Source organism: Thunnus albacares, chromosome 11 (assembly GCF_914725855.1).
Source record: "Thunnus albacares chromosome 11, fThuAlb1.1, whole genome shotgun sequence".
Classification (NCBI taxonomy): Eukaryota; Metazoa; Chordata; class Actinopteri; order Scombriformes; family Scombridae; genus Thunnus; species Thunnus albacares.
In genome coordinates, this window is record NC_058116.1 from 11,268,684 (window position 1) to 11,291,643 (window position 22,960).

General features: G+C 39.3%; 1 protein-coding gene across 6 annotated transcripts in view; it reads right to left on the reverse strand.

Annotated features, from left to right (window-relative positions):
* arhgef7a (Rho guanine nucleotide exchange factor (GEF) 7a) overlaps positions 1-22,960 on the reverse strand; it is a 32,872-nt gene continuing 9,912 nt past the window's right edge. For 4 of the 6 annotated variants that reach the window (XM_044365887.1, XM_044365886.1, XM_044365885.1 and 1 more), the window contains 19 exons: positions 17,232-17,316; positions 16,963-17,096; positions 15,927-16,128; positions 15,005-15,093; positions 14,297-14,391; positions 14,019-14,114; positions 13,636-13,758; positions 11,863-12,001; positions 11,725-11,784; positions 11,469-11,615; positions 9,250-9,336; positions 9,045-9,123; positions 8,815-8,954; positions 7,236-7,457; positions 7,044-7,137; positions 6,317-6,406; positions 1,751-1,844; positions 1,100-1,154; positions 1-810 (listed from right to left, as the gene is read on the reverse strand). In XM_044365887.1, coding sequence (XP_044221822.1) covers positions 688-810; positions 1,100-1,154; positions 1,751-1,844; positions 6,317-6,406; positions 7,044-7,137; positions 7,236-7,457; positions 8,815-8,954; positions 9,045-9,123; positions 9,250-9,336; positions 11,469-11,615; positions 11,725-11,784; positions 11,863-12,001; positions 13,636-13,758; positions 14,019-14,114; positions 14,297-14,391; positions 15,005-15,093; positions 15,927-16,128; positions 16,963-17,096; positions 17,232-17,316 — 2,154 coding nt within the window. In that variant the 3' untranslated portion in view covers positions 1-687. Of the gene's footprint in view, positions 811-1,099; positions 1,155-1,750; positions 1,845-1,866; positions 1,954-5,679; positions 5,860-6,316; positions 6,407-7,043; positions 7,138-7,235; positions 7,458-8,814; positions 8,955-9,044; positions 9,124-9,249; positions 9,337-11,468; positions 11,616-11,724; positions 11,785-11,862; positions 12,002-13,635; positions 13,759-14,018; positions 14,115-14,296; positions 14,392-15,004; positions 15,094-15,926; positions 16,129-16,962; positions 17,097-17,231; positions 17,317-22,960 lie in introns of those variants that run through there. The other 2 variants (XM_044365889.1, XM_044365888.1) reach the window with 2 other exon arrangements.

Below are 22,960 nucleotides of genomic sequence, written 5' to 3' on the forward strand. Positions count from 1 at the left end.
TCATTCTTCTAAAAACACATTTATTTCTCCCAACGGACAAAGGCTCATATTTTTGCAGTATTTACATTATACAGTACAAGTTCAATATCTCTGTACAATTCCCTTAGGATGCCCAGAAAGACAGTCAAACTGCAAAGTGGTCAAGAAGTGGAAGATAAAGACAAAAAAGACCAAAAAAAAAGACACAAAGACGAGTTTATGTCAGGGGAAGAGACCCAACAAGAATCAATTCACAGAAAATTAAATAACATGAGAGGTTATGAAATGTCATGGGGTTGAAGTTCACACTTGTCCCAAGGCCTTGTGACCATTAACTCCATTTAAGTACCGATTCTGTACCACTGGACAGCGTCCTGTTAAATGACTGTAAACGCAGGGAGAGCAGCTCTCGCCAGTTGTCTTCCAGCCATGCTGAACATGGCCAAAGAGACTAAGGATGCATGTTGAAGTGATGGGACACACAGAGGAGGAAGTTTGTAATCTTTTTACCTTCTTGCTTGGTGTTGGAGGAATGTTTTGAGGGAGTAGATGGTTGAGCCTGTTCAGTATCACGGCTCGATTCATTCAGCACTCTTGCTCTCTCACTCACACACCCAACCTCAAACTGTGTGTGAGTTTCACACACACAGCACAAGCAAGCCCACACATATACACACACTCCACTTCAGATGGAGGCACACAAGCGCATCACAGGTTTGTCTCATCCCATGTTGGATCATTCATACTCTTCAACACCCTCCTCACAACCTTTTCTAGATCCTTGCGTGCTCTCTGCTCCTCTTCCAGTGACCTCTTCATCTTCTTATTATCCTGTGATGGAAAACAATCCAGTCAGTCGTTTTGTTATAAAAACAGACATTCATTCACCTAACCCTGACCTACATTTAAGGTGACAATATCATTAGTCTAAATCATTTGAAACAACTCACTAATTTAAACAAGAAAATTCAAATCTCTTCAATTCCACTTGACTCACATTATGCCTTCTCTTTACTCAGAAAACACATTTATAAATCTGAGAATCAAACCAGGTAATTTTAACTTTAAGTCATATGTTTGGTAAATAACACTATCACAATCTATTGTAAAACATCCTCACCTGTTTTAGCTCTTGAACCTCATCCCTCAGGGCATACACAACATCCACTAGGCTCCTTCGAGATAAAAATGTTATTATTACAGGTCAACACATTCATGTCCACAAGACTGGTTGTTAAGCTCAGTGCAGTAGCGTCACTAAACCAAAAGCAGCTGGTTTACCAATAATTATAATGTTAAGAGTTGTAGCTGACATCAAACATTTATGTAAAGTCTTTGGGTGGTAAACAAATAACATGAAATATTCTTTATTTTTCTTAATGTCAACAAATCCAAAGAGAAGACCAACTTTATCCCAAAAAAGCCCAATATAGTTTATTTCCCTGCACCATTGACCTCCATTGTTGTCCAAAAAGGTCCAGCTGAGCCACACTGTTGTGCTGGGTGGCATGTTCCTTTGTAACGATACACATGGGTACTGTGCTGGCGATCCTACATATGTACACTATCCTGCCATCATAAATACTCACCAGTGCAACAAATGTGACCTATTTTAAAAGATTAATGTCTTTAGTAGGGAAGGATGGGCTTGGGATAGCGTGCTACAGACAGGATAAGAAAGTTGGAAAGCACTGAGATGGACTAACAAATTGTTGGTTTTAGTCTTTACATGGGATTTGACACTGATTCAGGGTGAGACTTATCGTCTTACTTCTCTTCCGCTGTACTTTGTCCATTGCGACTGGGATCCAGGACTCTCTCCTCTCCGGGGATGATCACATGCAACCCTGTTTCCCTTCGAGGTCCTGTTTCAAAACAAAAGAGCACTCAACGATTGGTACTTTACTCTGTCTCACCTTGCAGTAAGATGAGTCAACACTGAATCATCCTCTTCTAACTTCTTTATTGGAACGACTGGCAGCACAAAGAGAAACAAACATACACCACATTCGGTAGTAGTAGTGGGTTAGTCATGCAAAGATCAAATATCAGACAAGAGCCAGAGGAAAATGAAAGGAAATGAAAGGCAGTTGAAATATCTGTCAAAAAGGCCAAATCCATTCATACAATTCTCTATCAAAGTAATGATAACTCTCACACTCCATCATCTTCCTCAAATGAAAACACACACCAAACACAATCACATCTGCTGTTTTAACAAATCACCAGAATGCCAGTGTCTACCAAATGACAGATTTATTCAAAACTCATAATACAGCGTTTGGGACTTGAACACTTCAGAAGTGTAGAACAAATACACTGAAGGCGCTGTTTGCAGATAAGACATGGTCACATGTGTGAACTGAATACAGCATTAGAGCACACAGAGGACAATGTTGGTCAAAGACAGTTAGTCTCTTCACCCTGCCTGTCCCAAAGTTTGACTTAGTTTCTTAAACCACAGAATACACCTGTCACAAAGTATAGCACATGATATAAGGACAGTGATATTCTTAGCTCAAATACTCATAGAATGGATTTTTTTTCTTGCTCCTTGACAACTAGTATTTACAGAAAGGGAGACTATGTGCTCTTTATATTTCAAGTCCACTCTGACAGTATTCTGAGGTTGAATGAGTAGTTCACATAGAAATGTTCCCGTATAATCACGGTTTCTTTTTTACCCTCACTGCTTGCAAAACATTGAAGGTGAGCATTTACACTACGAATGAGCATTTTACTTTACAGTAACACTGAATACTTAAGTCTACCTTTAGGACTATATCATACACACTCTAGGTAGACGACAAAAAGTACAGAATTTAACAGATTCTATCCCCCCCACCCACTGGCCCGTTACATGATTGTGCAAAATAATTCAAACACTTCATGTTATAATTTCAGTGTAAACTATCATACAGACCAATAAAATGTAAAAAAAAAAAAAAAATCAAATGACTCTTCCAGGGATCATTTTGTAAACATTGACATACAGAATAGAATAAAATATAAATAAAAAAAAGCCTGTATACAAAATAATGAATACAATAAAGAAATCATTTCAGAAACAGTAAATACTGTAACATGGCCCAATATATTCCAAATGTCACTCACATTGCTTGCTGTAAGAGGATAGGCTCTAAATGGATGCCAACCTGTACTTTTAATACCAATACTGTAAAAATACTTCTTCATAAAAATAGTAATAAATGCAAGAGATAGTATGGGAAGCCTCGTAAGCCAGAAAACACAAAGGCATGCCTGGCTTATGAGGCGGTAGCATAGGTGCTAGTTTGTTGTGACACAAGGGATGTCTGTTTTTGACAATATGCTAACCTGGTCAAATTGTTGGAGCCTAACAACCGCTGCAGTTAAAACAAATAGTTTGACATTTTGAGAAATGGCATATTTGCTTTCCTGCTGGGAGTTAAATGAGAAGATTGCTACCACTCCCATATTTGTCTGTTCAATATGAAGCTGGAGCCAACAGCAGGTTAGCTTAGCTTAGCAGACAGACTGGAAGAAGGGAAAACAACTAGCCGGGCTAAATTGGTGAATTGTTTTCTCCTCTTTGGGCACATAGAAATTTGAAACATGAAATTAGATGGGATTTAAGATGTTTAGCCTAGCTTAGCATAAAGACTGGAAGCCTGGCTCTGTCCAAATGTAAAAAAAAAAAAAAAATCCTACCAGCATCTCTAAAGCTCATTACTTAATGTTTTATATATTATTTATTTAATTAATTAAATTAGTGAGTTTTAGAGGTGCTGGTAGTCGGATTTTGTTACCTAGCTGCTAGCTGTTTCTTTATGTTAAAGATTCAAAAGAAATCCCAAAGTGTCAAACGATTCCTTTATCTATCAGGTGACATATCCTATCAAACAAAGGCATTTGGTTTATATTATGGGACAGTAGATGTGTTAGGCTGCAATTTTAAGTTCATTAGTATCTGGCTGGTACGGTATAACTTCTACTTTCTAAATGAATCTTTGTATTTTGTTAATGCACTAACATGCGAATTATAATATAAATGTAACCCTGTAGAACCACTGACAGACAGTGACTTTACTGGGTCTAAGAGCAGGCTTTAAGGATGATGCTTAGGAGACTAAACAGTATATTAAATGATTTAAATGAATGACTTAAAGGGTCAGTTCACCAAAATTACAAAAGCATATTTTCTCACTTACCTCTAGGTATATCTAGTCATACAGATAGTTTTAGTTTTATTTGCCCAGGTTTTGAGATACTGTATCTGTTTTTTGACATTTCTGCCTCTGCAAAATTTAAAATGGAGGTAAATAGAATTTCAGAAGGGGTGCTGGAAGCAGTTTCATTTAAAACAGTGAGGTTTGTGGATTATCAAAGTAACCAGGACATTATTTCTTTAAAGACACATTAGTGTTGAATTTCCTTAAACAGTAACTTAACACTAAGCTGAAAACATTTCATTTACTGCCCTCTCTGGTTGAAATATTTAAGTCTGTTTCACCTCTGACCACATCCAACTATAATGTAATGACACACCATGCAGTACACTTTTACATCACAGTATTAAGGTGACAAAGTTAAACCACTAGAGGTCAGCAAAAACACCATTTTCAGAGGGTGTGAAGTTGCACATAAAATGTTTTTTCCCTGCTGTAAGAACCACAAGCAAAATTCCACTGACCTCCATTGCATTGGAAATTTAAAGAAAGAAACCAAAACTACCTGTAAATGTAAAATTGTGTTTTTTTGTAAGTTGGGTGAACAGGCCCTTTAAATTCACGATTCTTAGTCCACTAGCTCTTATTCAATGATAAAAGCTTGACTAGTGTAGTAGAGTGAAGTCTATGTAACAATCTCCTCTTCCTATAGCAGCTACAACATAAAATGGACTGTATGTCATTCATTATTTTATCATCTTATTATTATTATTATTATTATTATGTTATTCATCTTAGCAAGGATTTGTAGTATTCTAGAGCTTTATGTCATGTTGTCTGTTGAATTAAATTCTGCTTAGGACTGGCACAATGGATACAGATTCAAATTATGAATAAAAGCAATGATATAAAATTATAAGAATTTGGATATTACATTTGCATGCTGCTATATTATCTGGCAGCAGGGGCATATATGCCTGAACCTGTGCGTGTGTGTATGTGGCATCTGTGCTATGTTTGAGCATACATACTCTAAAAACACATACTGGAGAGAAGTAGTACATGGTAAATAGAATACACTCGTTCCTGAATTTCATCTGAATATCAGACAGGAAAAGCTCAGTCCCCACTTCTCCCTCCCCTGGGTCTCCCTCCCCTATATTCCACTCTAACATCCCTGTACTCTCTGCTAGGAGAGTTCCCCACATGTATGGTCAAACAAGGGGAGTGGTCACATTCAAGATAAATTAACAAGAATTACCAAACATTTACTGCATGACAACTACAGAAAGAGAGGAGGCACATAAAAGGGAAAGTGGCAAAGGCAACAGGGAGATGCTTTAAACATCTTCAAACTGTCAAAATAAATAAACCAAATAAGTTAACAAAAAAATGGACAAATATATAATAGAAAATAAATAGATAAATAAAAAAAATCTAGTTTCTTTTAATACATTGAAGGTAAAAGAGGTAAGCGCACTGTACTTTACATTACAGTACAGCGTGGTAGTACTGTACGTTCTTTAGTTCTGGTGAGAGATGCAGCTCTTACGCGGCACTGAACCCATCCTGTAAGTGTGGGTGGTCCAAATGGAGTCATAGTCAGAGTCCTCCGAAAGGTCAGAGGTCAATTCTGGCCTTGACATGCTGCTACGGCGGCCCGGCGAGTCCACGCAGGACCGGTCCACGTCGGCCAGCACGTGGTTGTGCATCAAGTCAGTGCCCTGCCAGGCTAGTCGGGGAGGGCCGAGTTGATGTGCGAATGTAGAGGGAGGAAATGGTGGGCAAAGAAGGAGGAGTGACGGTACAAGGGGAAGACGTAGAGTACGCAACACGCAACAAATGGTAAATCATAAAACCAATGAGAGATGCAGGATGGGATGATGGAGCAAATCAGAATACATGGAGAGAATTACAACGCAAACATAAAGTATGGAGAGAACAAATAATGAAAAAAAGGAGGAACTCAAGGTAAACCAGGGCAATGCCAAAAAGTGAGGAGTGGAGGAGAGACAGAAAGAAGGAAAATATACTGTTAGAAGGATCAGTACAGAATATCAGTGTTAATGAAAGGCACTGAGTAACAGAATACAAAGACAGCAAGATATAGCCGAAACTAAGGCACCAAGCTGCAGTATAAACCTCAGCTGTGCATGCACATGTATAAGTAAAATGATGTCTTTTCTTACTGGAGTTAAGAGTCTGCCTGGTTTTGGCGCTGGTGCAGTATGCCTCAATAACTTTCAGGATCTGGGCATCTTCTTCCAGAGCAGCTGTGCCTAAAGAAGAGAGGACACAATGGGGACAAATTTATTCACATGCTCGTGTCCCTCAGATCTCAACAGTCTTTCCCTCCAACAGCTGTACCATGTCAGTGGGTGGGTGATATTTGCAAAAATTACAGCATCTGCGAACATTAAAATAATAGTTAGACATTTTGGGACTTACACTGATTAATTTTCTTGCCAAGAGTTAGACGAGAAGATTTATACTACTCTCAAGTTGTCTGTTAATTATGAATATAGAGCCAGCAGACGATTAGGTTAGCATAAAGATTGGAAGCCAAGGGAAACAGCTAGCCTTCAAAATCTGCCTACCAGCACCTCTAAAGCTCACCAATTAAAACATTATATCTCATTTGTTTAATTTGTACAAAAACATAAATGTAAAAACAACACACTGGAGAGTTACAGCACGCTAGCTGTATCCCTGCTTCCAGTCTTTAATCTAAGCTAAACGTCTCCTGGCACTAGTTTCATAATTAACGGGTGGATATCACAGTGGTATCGATATTCTCATCCAACTCTCAACAAGAAGGCAAATAAGCTATTTCAAAAAATGTCAAACAATCCCTTTAGTTTGAAAAACTAAATTGTTATTTTGGTGTATTTGAGTTTAACATAGTTTAAAACATACTCTTCCTCAAGGCAAATTCCTCCTCAGACTGTTTCCTCTCAGGCTTGCGTTTGGGAAGGAGTTTCTTCACACTCTTAGGACTTTTACTGAGATCCTGTAAATGGAGGGCAGAAAAAAATTACATGACATTAGAAAATCTACATAAAAAAACACATGAAGATGTCCAAACTACACATAAATACGGTCCCTCACCTCCTTGTAGCAGAGGGCGGCAGAGGGTCGTAGTGGGGGTGCAGGCCGCAGGCAGCTCAGGCTCCAGGGTTTGGGGGTGTTGGGGGGTTCCAGTGGGCCCCACATCATGGTGCTGTGAGACGTTCCATGGGAGGAGGGGTGAGGCAGGGTGTGGTAGGTGGGGGCCACTGTCATGGCCCTTCCCTCAGCATGCCGGGATGGTGTGAGAGGGTGAGACGGGAGCTGAGAAACGAAACAAGGCCTATGTAATAACACTTAGATAACTGATAAACATCCAGTAAATGCATCTACATGGAGCTATGTTTACTACATAACGTTCAGCATGAAAGCTCACTCTTTACTTAATATTTGAATTATATATTTTTAAAATTATATAATTAAAATGACTGCCTGTAATGCAAAAGTGGTGACTCTGCAGTGACGAATCCACAGAGAATTATCACCCGACTCTGCAGTGACCTCAGAGTCTTTCAAGTCATTACTTTGGTTTTACGGACCGCGACTTCTAAGTTCACTCTCACTGCTCAAATTGACCTCATTGTCAGCTGCAGCAGGCACCATTTTCCAGCAAAAACGCTCTAATAACCCCTCTGTACACTATCTGCCCAGCACCAGCAGACAAAGTTAGTGGTGAACATAGTGGAGCATTTAGCAGCTGAAGAGTTAGTGAAGTCAGGAGTTGGTGGAGAGAAAAGCGGTGCTAAAAGGAGAGTGAATACTGGACTTGGACTCTCAGGTGATCCGAAACATGGCTCTAAATGAGAGCTACTGTTGCTCTTTATCTGCTGGATGTGTAGTAGGCAAGTGTGTTCTAACACATTCGCCATATCAACATTAAAGGTGATCATATGTCTATAGTGTGTTAACAGCTTGTTGCACTGTCTCCACAGTTGCCAAAAAAAAAAAAAAAAAAAAAATCAGTCAATACTAGTTTAACAACTATATTACTTGACTCAAGAAATACTACGTATAGTTACTTTCCATCTATGTTTCGACTACTTATCCAGTTACAGGTCAGAGCAGCAGCAAATTAAGCAGGGTTGCATTTCTGAAACAGTAACAGTGTAATCACACACAGACATCATTAGACTAATTACCAACCAAATCAAACTGTTCTACCATGATGCCTCACTGTTTTTAATCAGCCTAAACCACAGCAGAGAATTATATTCCCTTTAGCTGAAGTCCTGCAGATAGGTTTATTGATTCTGAAATGTGATTGATTGTGATTGATGATTTAGTCACCAATCAATGTGGCCTATTGTGGTTGGATTATCATAATTGATTGTTTATTCATAAGGCTGAATGTCTATTACGTATTTGTATTCATTTCATTAAATGCCATTGTGTATTAAAGCCATACTTGTAAAATAAATAAGCCTCCTCACAAAGGGCTGTATAGCAATTTTATCTGATTGCTGGACACTATATGTACTATATGTATGGAATACTGATTTTAGGGTTCACACATATGAGAAATCTACATATACTTCATATTGATAGTGTTCACACCACATTAGGTCTAAATTAATAGAGAGACAATCAGCTGTGTGTGGGTATGTAATCATTAGCTTCTGACCGTGTGGCAGGGAACAGTGAGTGGTTTGTGGCTGGGCGCTGTGGCTGCAGTGTGTTTGATTTGTCGGGTCAGGTGTTCCACCCAGTCCTGCAGGTCCTGCTGGTTGGTGCACGCCACCAGGAGACGGTCAAACATTGGGCCTGCAGAGAAACACACAATGTTGTTAGAGAAATTATGAGTAATGAACACAGCATTAAGCACAGCATGTTGCTAATCTCAGAGAGCCTCACCACTGAGCTCAAAGGCGTTCTTATGGGCTTCACAGTCTTCTAGTTTGGTCACCGTCATGCTGGCCAGAGGCAATTTTCCCTGAATATGGAAATCATCATATAAGACTCAAGACAAAAGTGAAAGGACCAATACACGTCCAGAACTCTGATGTTAAACACAGGAAGGGAATCAGAAAGAAACTCTGAGAAAGTCTTTATCACTGACCTGGAATATGAAGCCACTCATCCTCGGGCTGGCAGACAACATGAGGAGGACGTGGGGGAAGAGCATGAGGTAACGCTCACTCTTCTCCTGGTAAGTAGGAGGAAGTTGTAGAGAGACAAAGAGGTAGAGAAAGAGAGAGAAATGTCAAGGGAAATGGAAAGAGTAAATGCAAGAAAGTGCTCAAATGTTTTGTCAGGTTTTTTTTTTATCACCACTCTATTATGGACACATTTGACTAAGAGCCAGTTTAGATCAAAGATTCACAACAAGATAAAACCATTTAAAAAAGTCTAACAGAAAAGTTGCAGCAGTGTGAATTATCTGGTGAGGATTTATCAAGTCGCAGGTGGAGAGTCTGTTAACATACCAGTCACATTGCTCTGGGAATTATCAGACTTCCTGTTTGAAGTTCACAGCATACATTTGTGCATGTATCCCATCTTCCTCAATGTGCGACCTTGATGTGGCATTTTATCACAATAACAATCACAGAAAGCCACAGGCTGTTGCTGCATAGTGCATTTTACTCTGCCAGACCTAGACCAGGGGTTCTTATAACTTCTTTGAACTGGCGTTATTGGTCGCTGTATTTGTTCCTCCTGTTCATACTGTTTGCAAAGAGATCCTCTCTTAAGGCAATTTGAATGTAAGAGATAGGGGACAAAATACACAGTCCTCTTTCTGTGCAAAAATGAATTCTTAAAGTTCAACTGAGGTTATAAGGACCTGCATCCCTCTAACAGGAAATGTTTTGCAGTTAGTGTGAAGAGGAGAAACAATTACATATGGGCCTGTCAGTATTGTTTTAAGATAGACCTGAAAAAATATGAACCCATCCTTTAAAAGGATAAGGCTGGCGATTTTTTATATTTTTCTTATTGTCAATAAATCTCATGTGCACAGCCAAACCAACAATTAACTCATTCTGCTTACAAGTGTATGTGTGTGTGTTTGTGTGTGTATCCAAAGCTATATATATTGTATTCCTCTTTGCCATGGACCTCCTGTACTCCTTACTGCCTTATACATTTCTCAAACAACTTCAGCACAAAGTCAAGAGGTTGTGATATGTAGCACCAGAAGCTAGCAAAGCACTGTAAATGGAGCTGCGTTCCCGTGCATGTGCAGTGGCGTCTGCCGTACTACAAACCTCTCTCCTGAGGTTTACAATCTTATCATTGTTACTCAAGTAGGATGAGTTCATTGTTGTTTTGGCTCTGCACATAAGATCTGTTGACATTAAGAAAAATAAGGAAAATCGCCAGCCTTAAGTATTAGAACGTCATTGTTGTGAGGTTGTCTTCAGTGTCAGACTGTCAATTCATTACTGTGAATCTCTAGCCTGTTTTTAACAATAATAGTGTTAGAGTGGGTACTATTGAATCATTATTTAGAAAAATGTCTGGAGAGATGCCAATGTTGATAATTTTTTTAAAGAGAGGTGCTTGCCTGTCATAATGAAAATATTTTCAATTTGTTCTCATAATCATTGCATTACATTCATTAGGTAGATTCTTTTGATCAAAGCTATGAAGGTTTCTGTCCACTTAAGATGCCACAATGAAAAGATGTGTTTGAAAAGAAGCTCAGTACTATAACTGGGTCTTTACAAAGAAATATTCCTTATGGGAGTGAAAGTAGAGCTAAAAAGATGGTTAGTTAATGTTTCAGGCTTTCCCTTCAAGAAATAAGCATGTTTCCCCACTAATGACTTTGGTGTTGATACCCGTTTATGTGTCAGTGATTTTGAGCCAATGTACCAAAGCCATAGTCATGTAACTATATATGAAGTGACTCTCGATATGTCTAATTATTTTGTTGAAATTACCAACCTGTAGCTGTAATCTAATCTTAAGAATTTGCCCTGTGTCATACTTTTCCTCACTTAAAATTACATATTTAATTAGCCAACCGTTTTTTACATTTGCGATGACCTCTTGATTGATCATCAAACATATTTCTTGAGGAAAGTTTTATGAAGTACTTACAATTACTCAAACGTGCTACAGTACTAAACACTAAATGGCAAATTAAATACCATGATTTAAGTAAATTACAATAAAAAGTATAGAAAATGCATATATGAAGTATATTTATGCACTGTAAAATAACATTCACAACTGAAGTCAGCAATGTGCATAGGTTAGGCCGTATTTCGTTTACAAACACTATTAGCAGCAGTCTATAGAGAGTGAAGTGTAGGTGGATGGTGATTGTACCTCTGACCCAGGACTGTGGACTATGACCTGGCTCATGTACAGCACAGAGCCCAGGGTCTTAATGTCATCACCCTCCCACAGCCGGATGGACTCAGTAAGAATCTGCAGCTCCAGCTCCTTACGTTTCCGCACCTCCTGGCACTGAGCCTGGCACAATGGAAACAGACAACCACTCAAAGACCTGCTATTAAATTATTACATAATTAAGTAAAGTCACTGGCTACGTCTGACTGAAGAGGAAGTGTGTTTAGCTTACAGACAGATTTTTGAATGACGCCATGCACTTCTGAATGTCAGGTCTGTCAGGATGACTCTCCTGCGAGAGAAGAAACATGTTGGTTAGAAAACACATCACACAAGATTACTAGACAGATGTCTACACACAGATACACACCTCCATGTGCCTCTCCAGCTCTTTGAGTAAGGTGGGGTATTTGTCAAGTCTCATGAAGGGTTTACTGAGGCCTGTGGTCAGGGTGAGGATCCCAGGACTGACGGCACCCCTTCCCTCCATAAACTCCCCCAATACCTCACTGCAAGAGGAAGGAAAGAGAGAGACAGTGAGAAAATTAATTAATTTAGGGTCTGTAACCAACACAGCATTCAGACAGCTCCATGTATCTCTGTTAGTTATCCAATGTTGGTTTGACAACACATTCATAAAAAAGTGACTATCAGACTTTTGTTAAAACTGGCACACAAACTTGCTTGTGTTGCTACCTTAGTAATTGTAAGCTACTGGAGATGGACAAAATCACTGATATAAAAAAGTAACTGTGTAATTTGGAAGTAAGTAAACAAAGTTATGAAGGTCATATTATGATCTCAAAAACTATGACAGCATATAACAAATACAGGAAAACTGTACTGACAAGGAGAAACCTTAAAACTGACTGAAAGACACTTAATGAGATATTTGCTTTAAAAAGCATACAATTTTGACATGACAGCATAGTTGAAACGCCACGTCTCACATAGCTTTGCAAAGGCAGTATCTGTTGCAGTGCATCATGATTCACAATATTCTTTAAAATCCTTAATGCAATCAGAATGATAGATAATCTGACAGCAAGCATTACTCAGTTTCACCTCAGGTCAACCTCTACCAGCTACATTATATACCTCTTGTGGAAGTCTTCACTGGTCTCAGTTCCCTAGTTACTAACATTCAACCTAATCAGTCCGGATAGTCCTGTGGCTGCAGGTCTCAGTGTGAAATGTGAAATGTAATGTATTGCTACTCCTTTTTGACTGCAGCTACTCGTTAATCGGTGGTGCATGGTGCTGCTACCACTGTTAGTGTTCTCGAGTCCTTTTTGGGTTGAAAATTAATTTCTGCAAATATGTTTCAGATTCTGGTTTTCCACTAGCCTGTTACAGATTGGGTCAAAATTTTGATCCTCTACCCTCTTGTGCTGTACATACTGTAATTCACTCTAAACCTGCAAGGAAAGCTCACAAAGCTTTTATTGAACTTACAGTAACGTAACAAATGTAGTTGTCATCAACTCGGGTACTTCACGTGGTTCACTGTCCCTCCTCCACTCCTCTCTCAGAGGACACACACTCTCAGAGTTATTTACCTAATTTATATGCCCTCGTTTCATTTCAGCTCAGTGTGAGCATCTACTGCATTTTGCTCTCATTTATGGTCGCACTAAGTTTCTCTCCTCTCCTCTGTTTCACTGCACGCGGCTCTGAGCGCTCTATGCATGTGAGTATGTCCTCTGAGAGGAGCAGAGGAAAGACAGTGAATCAGGTCAACTTGATGACAACTAACTACACTCATTGCATTACTGTAAGTGCAATAAAAGCTTTGTGAGTAAAAAGCCAATAAGAGTAATGTAATCCATGCAAAAGACGGACAGATGATGGGAGGGGGTAGGTGGGGGCTTTTAAATCACAATGGTACGATGGTAGAGGCTCAGTGGTCGATGGACAATGGCATCGCCCATCAGCCCAACCCTAGTTGATAATGATAAGTAGACTGCAGATTGCGCACTTTGTGTCCACAAAGCTAGATTTTGCTGCCACAATCAGCAAACAGCAGGTAGCTACAACTGTAAAAGAAAGATAAATTCCAACAATACAACCACTCACTTTTCCCTTTCCGGCAAGTTGAAAACACTATAAATTCAAACTGAATGTAGTTGATGTGTAAACCTACCTGTGCTGGGTGAGCACATTCACTGCAGAGGGGTGGTTGGAGCAGTAACCGACATAAAGAGCCTTCATCTGTGGCATGAGGTTGAGAAAGAAGCCGCCTACCCTTTGCTGACTCTCTGGAAGCCTAAAGAAACACAGATAAAGTAGTATGAAAACTTTCATACACTGACAAGAAAATACAGTAGAGCAGAAATATATGGCATGTGGATGTGTGCTATAGGCTGAAAGGAATACAAAATTATAATATATGATATATTCCACGGTCTATGCTCAAATCCAATATCCCTGTAATACAGTGGTCCAACACTAGATGCCCCTACACTTATATTATGAAACAGAAAGGATGCTGCTGCGGAGGGGCTGTATGTGTTAGGAGGGACTGACTTGGTGCACTCCTCCAGTGATTGGACGAGCATCTGCTGGAAGGTGCTGATCTCCTCGAGGTTGCCCAGAATCAGAGACACATCCGAGCTGCTCAGTCTGGGGGGAAAAGACAAGATGGAAAAAACAAAGTGGTGATGACAAATTCAAAACTAATGTACTCAACCCAGCTTTGTTGTTTAAAAAATGTGCAAAGATCTGATTATCCAAGCTCCTGTTATACAATAAAAACACTGGTTCTGGTTTTTTCAAACTTTACTGTATGTGTAAATGAGTCATACTTGTCAATGCTCTGAAGAGGTCGCAGGTAGTTTGTCATGAGGCTCTGAAGGTCCTTGGAGTATTCTGTCTCTGTTTCTAAAATGTTCTGCAAAACCTGCAAAAAAGAACAAAACAGCTTCAACTTAGAAAGTGCCTCATATCTCAAGAAGTGAAGATGGTTTTTATGAAACAGCTCCATTTCTTATTATAGTCACTCTTTCATGAATTAGTGCCTCAAATTTGAGCTATTAATCCATAAATTAATTCATTGTAAAAATGGTTTTGCTATATCCTGGTGATGCATGTCTAACTGATCAAAATATTGCAAAGTGCAAGTTATTAATGACCTGAGTGACAATGTTCAACTACTGTATATAATGAACATATAATAAATCATATTGCATCATATCTATCATATCACAGGTGCATGAGATTTTCTGGCCAATTAATGTTCCATTTTAATACAATCAACACTAATACAAAATATTGATTCATTACTTTTAACAGTTGCCTAAAATCAGTCAATATATTTGCTATACTGCAAGCATAGAAACAGGCAAACAGCAAACTAGGAAATGGTCAGTAATATTAGAGAAAAGGTCTAATAACAGAGACAAAATCTTTACATTTCAGCATTAAAGTAAAGAAGAGAGGAGGAACAAACAAATAAGAAAACAAAAATGTGAAAACATGGCTGATTTCAGATTACCGTAGTGCTGTGTCCTTACCAAGTTATAGTATGTCTTGCTGATTGCAGATGTGTCAAAGCCTTTAGGCGGGCTTTTAAGAGTTCCAGACTTGGGAGACACTTGTTTGTCTGTGACCAGAGAGAAAAGAAATTAATTAAGTCCTTCTGATTAAACACACGTCTGCCTAGCGTTTGGTCTAATTAGGCATGAAAATGCAACAGTTCAAAGACTATAGAGTCGCCTAACAAATGAAATATCATGTGTGAAAGTGGATTAGTAGGCAGTGTTTTGTCTTTGTCTGTGTCCTGCCCACATAAATGTTCATTCTAACGATCTTATCATGGCTTGTAATTCCTAAATTATCTCTGGATGTGTGGTGATATTACACCAATAAACAAATTAAGCATATCATATAATTATCCCAAGGAAAAATCATAAAATGATAAATTATATTTTGACCACTGCTCCTTAAAATCACCAATTAGACAAATCATTAAATGGGTTAGTGTACTATCAGTCAAACTGAGAATCAGATTTTGAGTTGCCGTCTCTTGCCACATGGCATCTCAACCAGTTTTACAAGTGAAAAACAACAGACCACAGCAGGCCTTGAGAGGCAACAGATGTGGGGCTGCATTACTGTCATAAGGCCATATGGAAGTGAAGTGACAAAGGCAGCTGTCATGTTGTGTACTGTTAGGCGATTATTGTCTGAGAGAGATGTGAAAACGTCTGTTTAGAATATAATTTAATCTTTCAAGCTGCTCTGTGATCATTCACAGAGGCATTCAGGGACGGAGACCTTTTTGTGATTATGTGGTTTGAGGGATGCAACTGCCTGTGTTCACTCCAAGTTTGAAAATAGCATCACATGATAAGCATTTGCATTAAAAACCCTGATAAGAGCATCCCTACCAAGCAACACAGTGAAATGTCTTACAAAGGTAGCAGAGGTACTTACCAGAGCCTTTGATTTCACGGACATAGTTGCTAGGAAACCACCCAGCCTTGCCGTTGAGCATCCCCTCCCACCAGCCACCGTCCTCCTGACGAGTCACACTGATGATATCACCCTTGTTAAAGGTGAGCTCATCCTCGTTGGTCTGCTGGAAGTTGAAACGTGCCTTCACCAGCAGCTGCTGTCCACTGTTTTCTGACATGTCCTGACAAACGAGGCACGGAGGGAAAGAAGCAAAAGGCAGAGTAAGCAGTGAGCAGAATAGACGTTTTGAGGTCAAGAGATGAAAGCTGGAAGAGGAAAACAAGTGTCAACAAGAAGAGCTTTGCTATTAAACAAATCACTTCTCATCTATTTTGTGAAACAAATCCCACAAACATTGTGTAACATTTATTACTCATCAGTTTCACCCCCAGAGATTCTACAAGCTTTAAGGTACAATCCATTGTGATTGCTTGTTTGCTGTTTTCTTGCAGTTGTTCATTGCTTTTCCATAACTCATGAAAATCAAGCTTTATTTTAATTTTCTAGTAAATTCTTCCATCTATAACTAGCTGATTGTTTTGGCTGAATGATTGTTGGCTTAATTGAGTTGTAACAGACAACAACTTTTTTCGAAACCATTGTTGGCTTTAATTCAACCAATGTCCCACTTCAACAATCCAAGTTTTTTAATTAATATATGTTCAGTTATAAACTGCTCATTTATGACCCAAAACCCGTATGTATTTGTACAAGCTACAAACAAACAAAACATCTTAACTGTCTTAACTATCTATTTATTATGACATAATTCTGTCCTATAACAACTTGGAGGCAGGGAACTGCCTCCAAGTTGTAAAATTACAATTACTGACCTACAACACTGAACTGATACACTGGATTGTTAATAATTAATATGATTGGACAAAATGCCAACAACACTTTAGAATATGATTCAAAAACATTGCTACGAACAATGGACTAAAAAGTGTAATGAAGACGTCGTCGACCACACTCTCAGGGTAGTTTTAGTAGTATCAGTCAGTGTTGGTCTTACCAGACTGCGAAACTGGTTTTGCAGCAGCTTGGAGGATCGGCCCAGTGAAGCCTGAGAGGACAGCGACTCAAAAGACTTGATACGGTGAGCTGAAGAGTGTCGGGCACACACTGAATCACTGCCCACGCCAATATCTGGAGAGAAAGAAAAACAATAAATAGACCTGGTATCTACAGTCGGTGCCCACACACGTCTACCCGCCAGTCTTTCATAAAACAACCACCACATGTATCGTGAAACTCACACACATTGCACATGTTTTGACTAACCTGCAGTCACTTTATTCAGAGCTACGAGACTGCTCAGCACCTTTGAGAAGTTCAGTCCCAGCAGCAGGTCACTGGCCTCAAACGGCTGTGGGTGAGAGAGGACAGACACAGGGTGAGTCAGAGAATGTGGGCGTGAGTGCCTGAGAGTAATCAGCAAGTGCATTTCCCTTTTAAAGATAATCGCTAATTCCAGTGCAGCAGCGCTGTGTCATCACTTGGCCACACTGAAAGCTCTGAGCAGTCAATCCATAACTCTCTTTATCTCTGACAGAAGTGGTGGGCGAAACACACAACCTCAGCAGATACAAGTATATCTGCAGCAGCTATAAACAAACACTATTTACAGTCGTCTGGATGCTGGTTGAATTATGCGTATTACAAATGCTACTGTTACGTGCTGAACTCCCCTGTCTACTTCAGGAAAAGCACGAGCATTAAAGGATAATGCTGGCGATATTCTACCTTTTTATTATTGTCAACAAAGGCTATGTTAATGATTTTATCCTACTAATAAGCATTTCCTGCATAGCAAAAGACTGATATATAGAGTTAATTTGAAAATATTGCAATCCAATAACAATGCACTCTTACTAAAACCAGGTGTAAATGCAGAGGCCCGTGATCAGATGTTATTATCCAGACAACAACTCTAGATACAGATTGCATGATCTAGGGCTGATTAATCTCTATCATTTGTTTGATTAATCTATTGATTGTTCACTCTAAAAAATATTAAACACTGTGTTATAATTTAAAACAGCGTTATATAATATTGAATGGATTACCAAAATGTTGACTAATTGTTGACTAATCAATTAATCAGCTGTTTCAGCAGTACTGATAGAGCTAATTCCACCGTGCCATAGACCTCCATTGTTGTCCAAAAGCTGTTAAAACCACATTAATGAGCCATGGTGTTGCACTGAGTGACATGTTCCCTCATTATTTTGAATTTTGAGTCTGTTCAACATACACCATCCTGCTGCTGTTCATACTCACTAGCGAACCAATTGTGTTTTTATCCGCTGCTGAAAACAGTCCCCAACAAATGCACACTTTGCTCCTCTTCAAGTACAGTTGGGTATCAAACCTCAACACTTTTTTTGGTACTGGAATGGAACTCATGCTGTTATATTTATATTCTTTGATCAAATAGTTCCCAGCTTACTAATGATTTTCTATATTTTTATAATTGTCAGCACATCTCATGTGCAGAGTCAAACCAACAATGAATTGATCCTACTTTCAAGTATTGTGTGTGTATCCAAAGCCTGATATATCTTATTTCTATTATGCTGTAGACTTCCGCTGTTCCAACTATCATGTCGCATCAAGTAATATCGGATGCTTTTTGTCCACACTGAATCCATTAAATATGCACTTCTGTTACGTCATGTAAACAAGACACATATCTATCAGCTGTGCACTCAAGATCAGACTGGAGATGTAACCACTTGAGTAAAAGATGGGTGAGTACTTGCTATCCTACGTATGTACATTTTAAACAGAAAACATTTTATATTGTGATATTTAGATGTTTCTTTACTGGATATACAACCAATATAGTCAACGGCAACTTAACCAGAAACTTCCAGCTCCCTGGCAATCTCCCTCCAGCCAGAGGAGGTATCGTAGAGATAGCTCCTCATTTCAACTAAATGAATCAGCTGTTCCTTGTCCATGATGCGACAGGAAGTAAATAGAAACAGGGTGTCCAACAAAAATTCAGCTCAAAACGGCGTGCCGCATTGCGCTGCGTCACTCGCAGCCAGTTTTCCAATAGAAAACAAAGCAATCAAACTGATTTTGTTGCATTCAGTTAGGACACAGTGTAAAATGTCTGGGTTAGAGTCTGATTGATGTGACGAGTGTGAATAAACATCTGACGCACAAGAAGAAATGGTCAAATGTGATGGATTCATAGAACCGAAGTTCAGAAGATAACAATATATGCAACAGAAACAATGGAGACGTGCTAAGAGGGAGAGACTGAGAGCAACAGTCAACACTAACGTTATCTTGGTCTAAGTGGTAAGCGCTGATAGAACTTTGTGGTTAAAACTTGGATTCTTTATTGCCTCCAGCCATCAACAGCATAACACAGCAGCCAAAGGGAAAAAGTGGTATTTCTGTTGCGCATATAATCATGTGGTCCGGACATTTCCACATCCAGGTACAGAGCACGGAACTATTACTATACAATTACTAGACTGTTCTTAGTCTTTGGAGCTGTTTCTAAACAAACTACCGTGCCTATACTCTTCGTGGCAGAGGAATATGACACCCAGTGCAACAGTGTGACTCACTGACGTGTTTTTAATAGTTTTTGGACAACAACGGAGGTTTACGGCACAGAGGAATAAGATATTTCAGGCTTTGGATACATGCACAATACTTGGAAGTGGGATGAATTCATTGTTGGTTTGGCTCTGCATATGAGATTTGCTGAAAATAAGAGAAATATAGAAAATTGCCAGCCATATCCTTCAAGAATCGCATTGGCACAACTATTGAAAAATTTCAAATAGCCAAATGTCTGAGTCACATTTGCTAAAAACTAGAGTGCCCACATTTTTAAGGAGTTCCTTAGTCTTTTAAAAACTTAACATTTGTGACCTAATTTTAAAGAATTAGATTTTCAGAAGCAACAAATAGGACTGAGAGCCACAGACATGATAGGAGAGTCAAAGTATTGAGATACTGAGTGATACACTGCTGGTTTTGGTCCTTTAAAAGGATTTGTTGACAACAACAAAAATGTAGAATAATGCCAGCCTTATCCTTTAACTCCAGTAAAAGTGTAAGCAGTGTGTGTGCATGTCAGCGTGACTTTCACTGGCCTCTTGGTTAGTATGAATGGCAGTGATTGTATCTCTGCTGATGACTGTAGTCGTCCTCTCTCTTCCTGTGTAACGGCTTCAAGTGATTAGTTACTCTCGCTTCAGTAATAGAGGATGAGTGACTGTGAGATAGAGTCTTTTTCATCTTCCGCTCTGATTACAGATAAGCCCAGAGGGAATATGTGTATGATTGTGTGTGTTTGCAAAGAGAGTTTGTGTGTGAGTGTGTACAAGCTACTGGAAAACTAGATGTCCTTGTGAGCATTCATGTGAAAGCACCCTCTTCCTCACCCATCTATACTTTCACCCACCCCATTTCTTTCCCAGAGTATCTACAAAATTTGAGCTCTCCTACCAACTTATGACTCAATCCAACAGGCTCTCCGTTAGAGGAAAAGCCACCAATCTCTTCACAGTGAAACATGATGAATGATGATCATTAAACATTCATTGCAGGGACACAATGAACATGACTTAGATGACAAGCTTAGACATGTCTGCTAGACCTCAGTATCACAGTCTCAAAGCAGGCAGAAACAATAGTGCAACACCCCTCTGTGACTCAGCAGGCTACTGGGAGCAAATTGCTCTCACACTTGTCATGAGTGAGGAAATGAGTGTTTACCTGCGTAGGGTGTCAAAACCAACTACTCCATGTATGCTATAGTTAATGATTATATGTGACCGTAAGTGTACTGAATAATAAACTTAAGTTAGCTCATCACAGTGTCACAGTATCACAATACACCTGTGTACAGTGAGAGAGCTAAGAATACATACAGTGCAGTCAGTATGTATTTAAACAGTGACAGTGGATTACAATGAAACAATGAGATGTGTTTATATTGAGTGGGCAGCGTAGGACTCAGTCCTTTCCTTAACACAGTCCCCCAAATTTTAGGACACTGCAACAGGACAACAATCCTAAACATACATATATCAGGTAGCCAAGCTGCAACAGTGCACTATTCTCCACTGGCCACGTCAGTTACCTGACCTCAATCAACTGATCATGTGTTTCAGTTCCTGAAGACCAGACTGAAGACAAAAAGTCCCCCAAACAAGCAAGAAGTGAAGATTATTGCTCGCCTGATACTGGATTTCCGAGGCCTGATATCATTATTGTTATATGAGAGTTTAAAAAGTCTGATTTGATTCATCAGGGCAGCCAATTGATAGATTTAGCTCTGATAAAGATTGCTGCAGTACAACCTGCTGCTGACTCCTCTGAATCGTAGACTTAAGCCAGTCATTGACTGCAAGCCAAATTAGAGCTGCAACAATGAGTCAAGCAGAAATTAATCTTCAACTATTTTAATAATCGATTGTTTGTTTGTTCTTTTTTATGCAAATATGTTAAATTTGCGGGATTTATCTTCTCAAAGTGATGATTTAAGGCTTTTCTTTGTCATACATGATAGTAAACTGAATATCTTTGGGTTTTGGTTGTTCAGTTGGTTGTTTGGACAAAATACAACATTTAAAGACATAACCATTGACTCGAACTATGACAGTAATTTTCACTATTATCTGATATTTTATAGACAAAACAATTAATCAATTAATTAAGAAAATAATCAGCTGAAAGATGAAACCATAGTGAAAATAATTGTTAGTTGCAGCCCTAAACCAAACTTTACTAAACTAAGTTTATCTTTATAAGTTTTGGGGTGTGTGGGGATAAAATCTGTATCTGTATCTGTACCTGTAATGTATCTGATGAAGATGTAAACAGCCTAAAATTAATCCAGAATGTCAGAAAACCGCAATTCAAATGCAAACTGCCGGAGTAAAGAGCAACGCAACAAAAATGTGAGTCACTATGTAAATACCTCACAATTGTACTATGTGTCCAATGTGGTTGCTTTATAATACAACAACCTTATGTTAATAGCAAAGAATTCAAGCTCTCTCATTAGTGAAGACAGATCTGTGATCACTGTCAGGGTAGGCGGAGGCTGAGGTTACTATTGCAGAGGGACCACAGGGGTCATGGGAACTCTAATGATCACTTCCTGTGGTCAAACACATTAGAAGTGAAAGGTCAGTAACAGCAGCTGTCCAAATGTCAGACGTGGTCTACTCAGGAACATCTAATCGGGAACAAGTATACAAATTAGATCCCGACTAGACGTGTAAACACAGTTGATGCTCAGCCAAACGTCCAGCTTAACTCCATCTAAAAGAGGCAGGTCAGGACTGCAAAAGCACAGCGTCTATCTGTCTGTCCTGCTCTCATGTAAGCGGCCACTGCTCTAATCTGCAGCCGCAACTACCTGGGTTCAGAGCCAGCAGTTCTCTGGGCTCTGGAGAAGATCCATCTTTGCTCTACAGATGGTGAGCCAAAGCACTGCCAAGTCCCAAACTAACTGTAATCCTGCTCTGTCCAGTTCACATATTTAAACACTCCAGCACGCACCGACTAAACATAGCCTTAAAAAAAATTAAAAAAAAAAAAAAAAAGACAGGAAATTGGTGACAGTACTGACTTCAGCATCTCCTCCGGTGAAGAAGCATCACATAAACCAGTAGATAAAGGAGACAATTTGACTATTTGCTACTAATAAAACCGCAGATTATTCCTTGCTCAAGCCTGTCCCTGCAGTGAGCCAAAACAAACAGAGGCCATTTCCAATAAAATCATGATGGATGCCGTTTGCTTCTCTGGCATTCCTGTAACTACCAAAACTACTAAAGGGCATGTTTCAGCACTCCATATGACAGGGCTCTGTCTCACCCCATCTGCACCTCTTGTTCTGTGGCTGGAGACTCGGTTAAAGAGAGGCAATGCTGAGGAACACTGACTTTCATTGTCACACTAGGATGGTTCAATGACCCCTCTATGCACTGGCCAACACACAGCAGTACACAGCACGCTGTCCTCAGTTT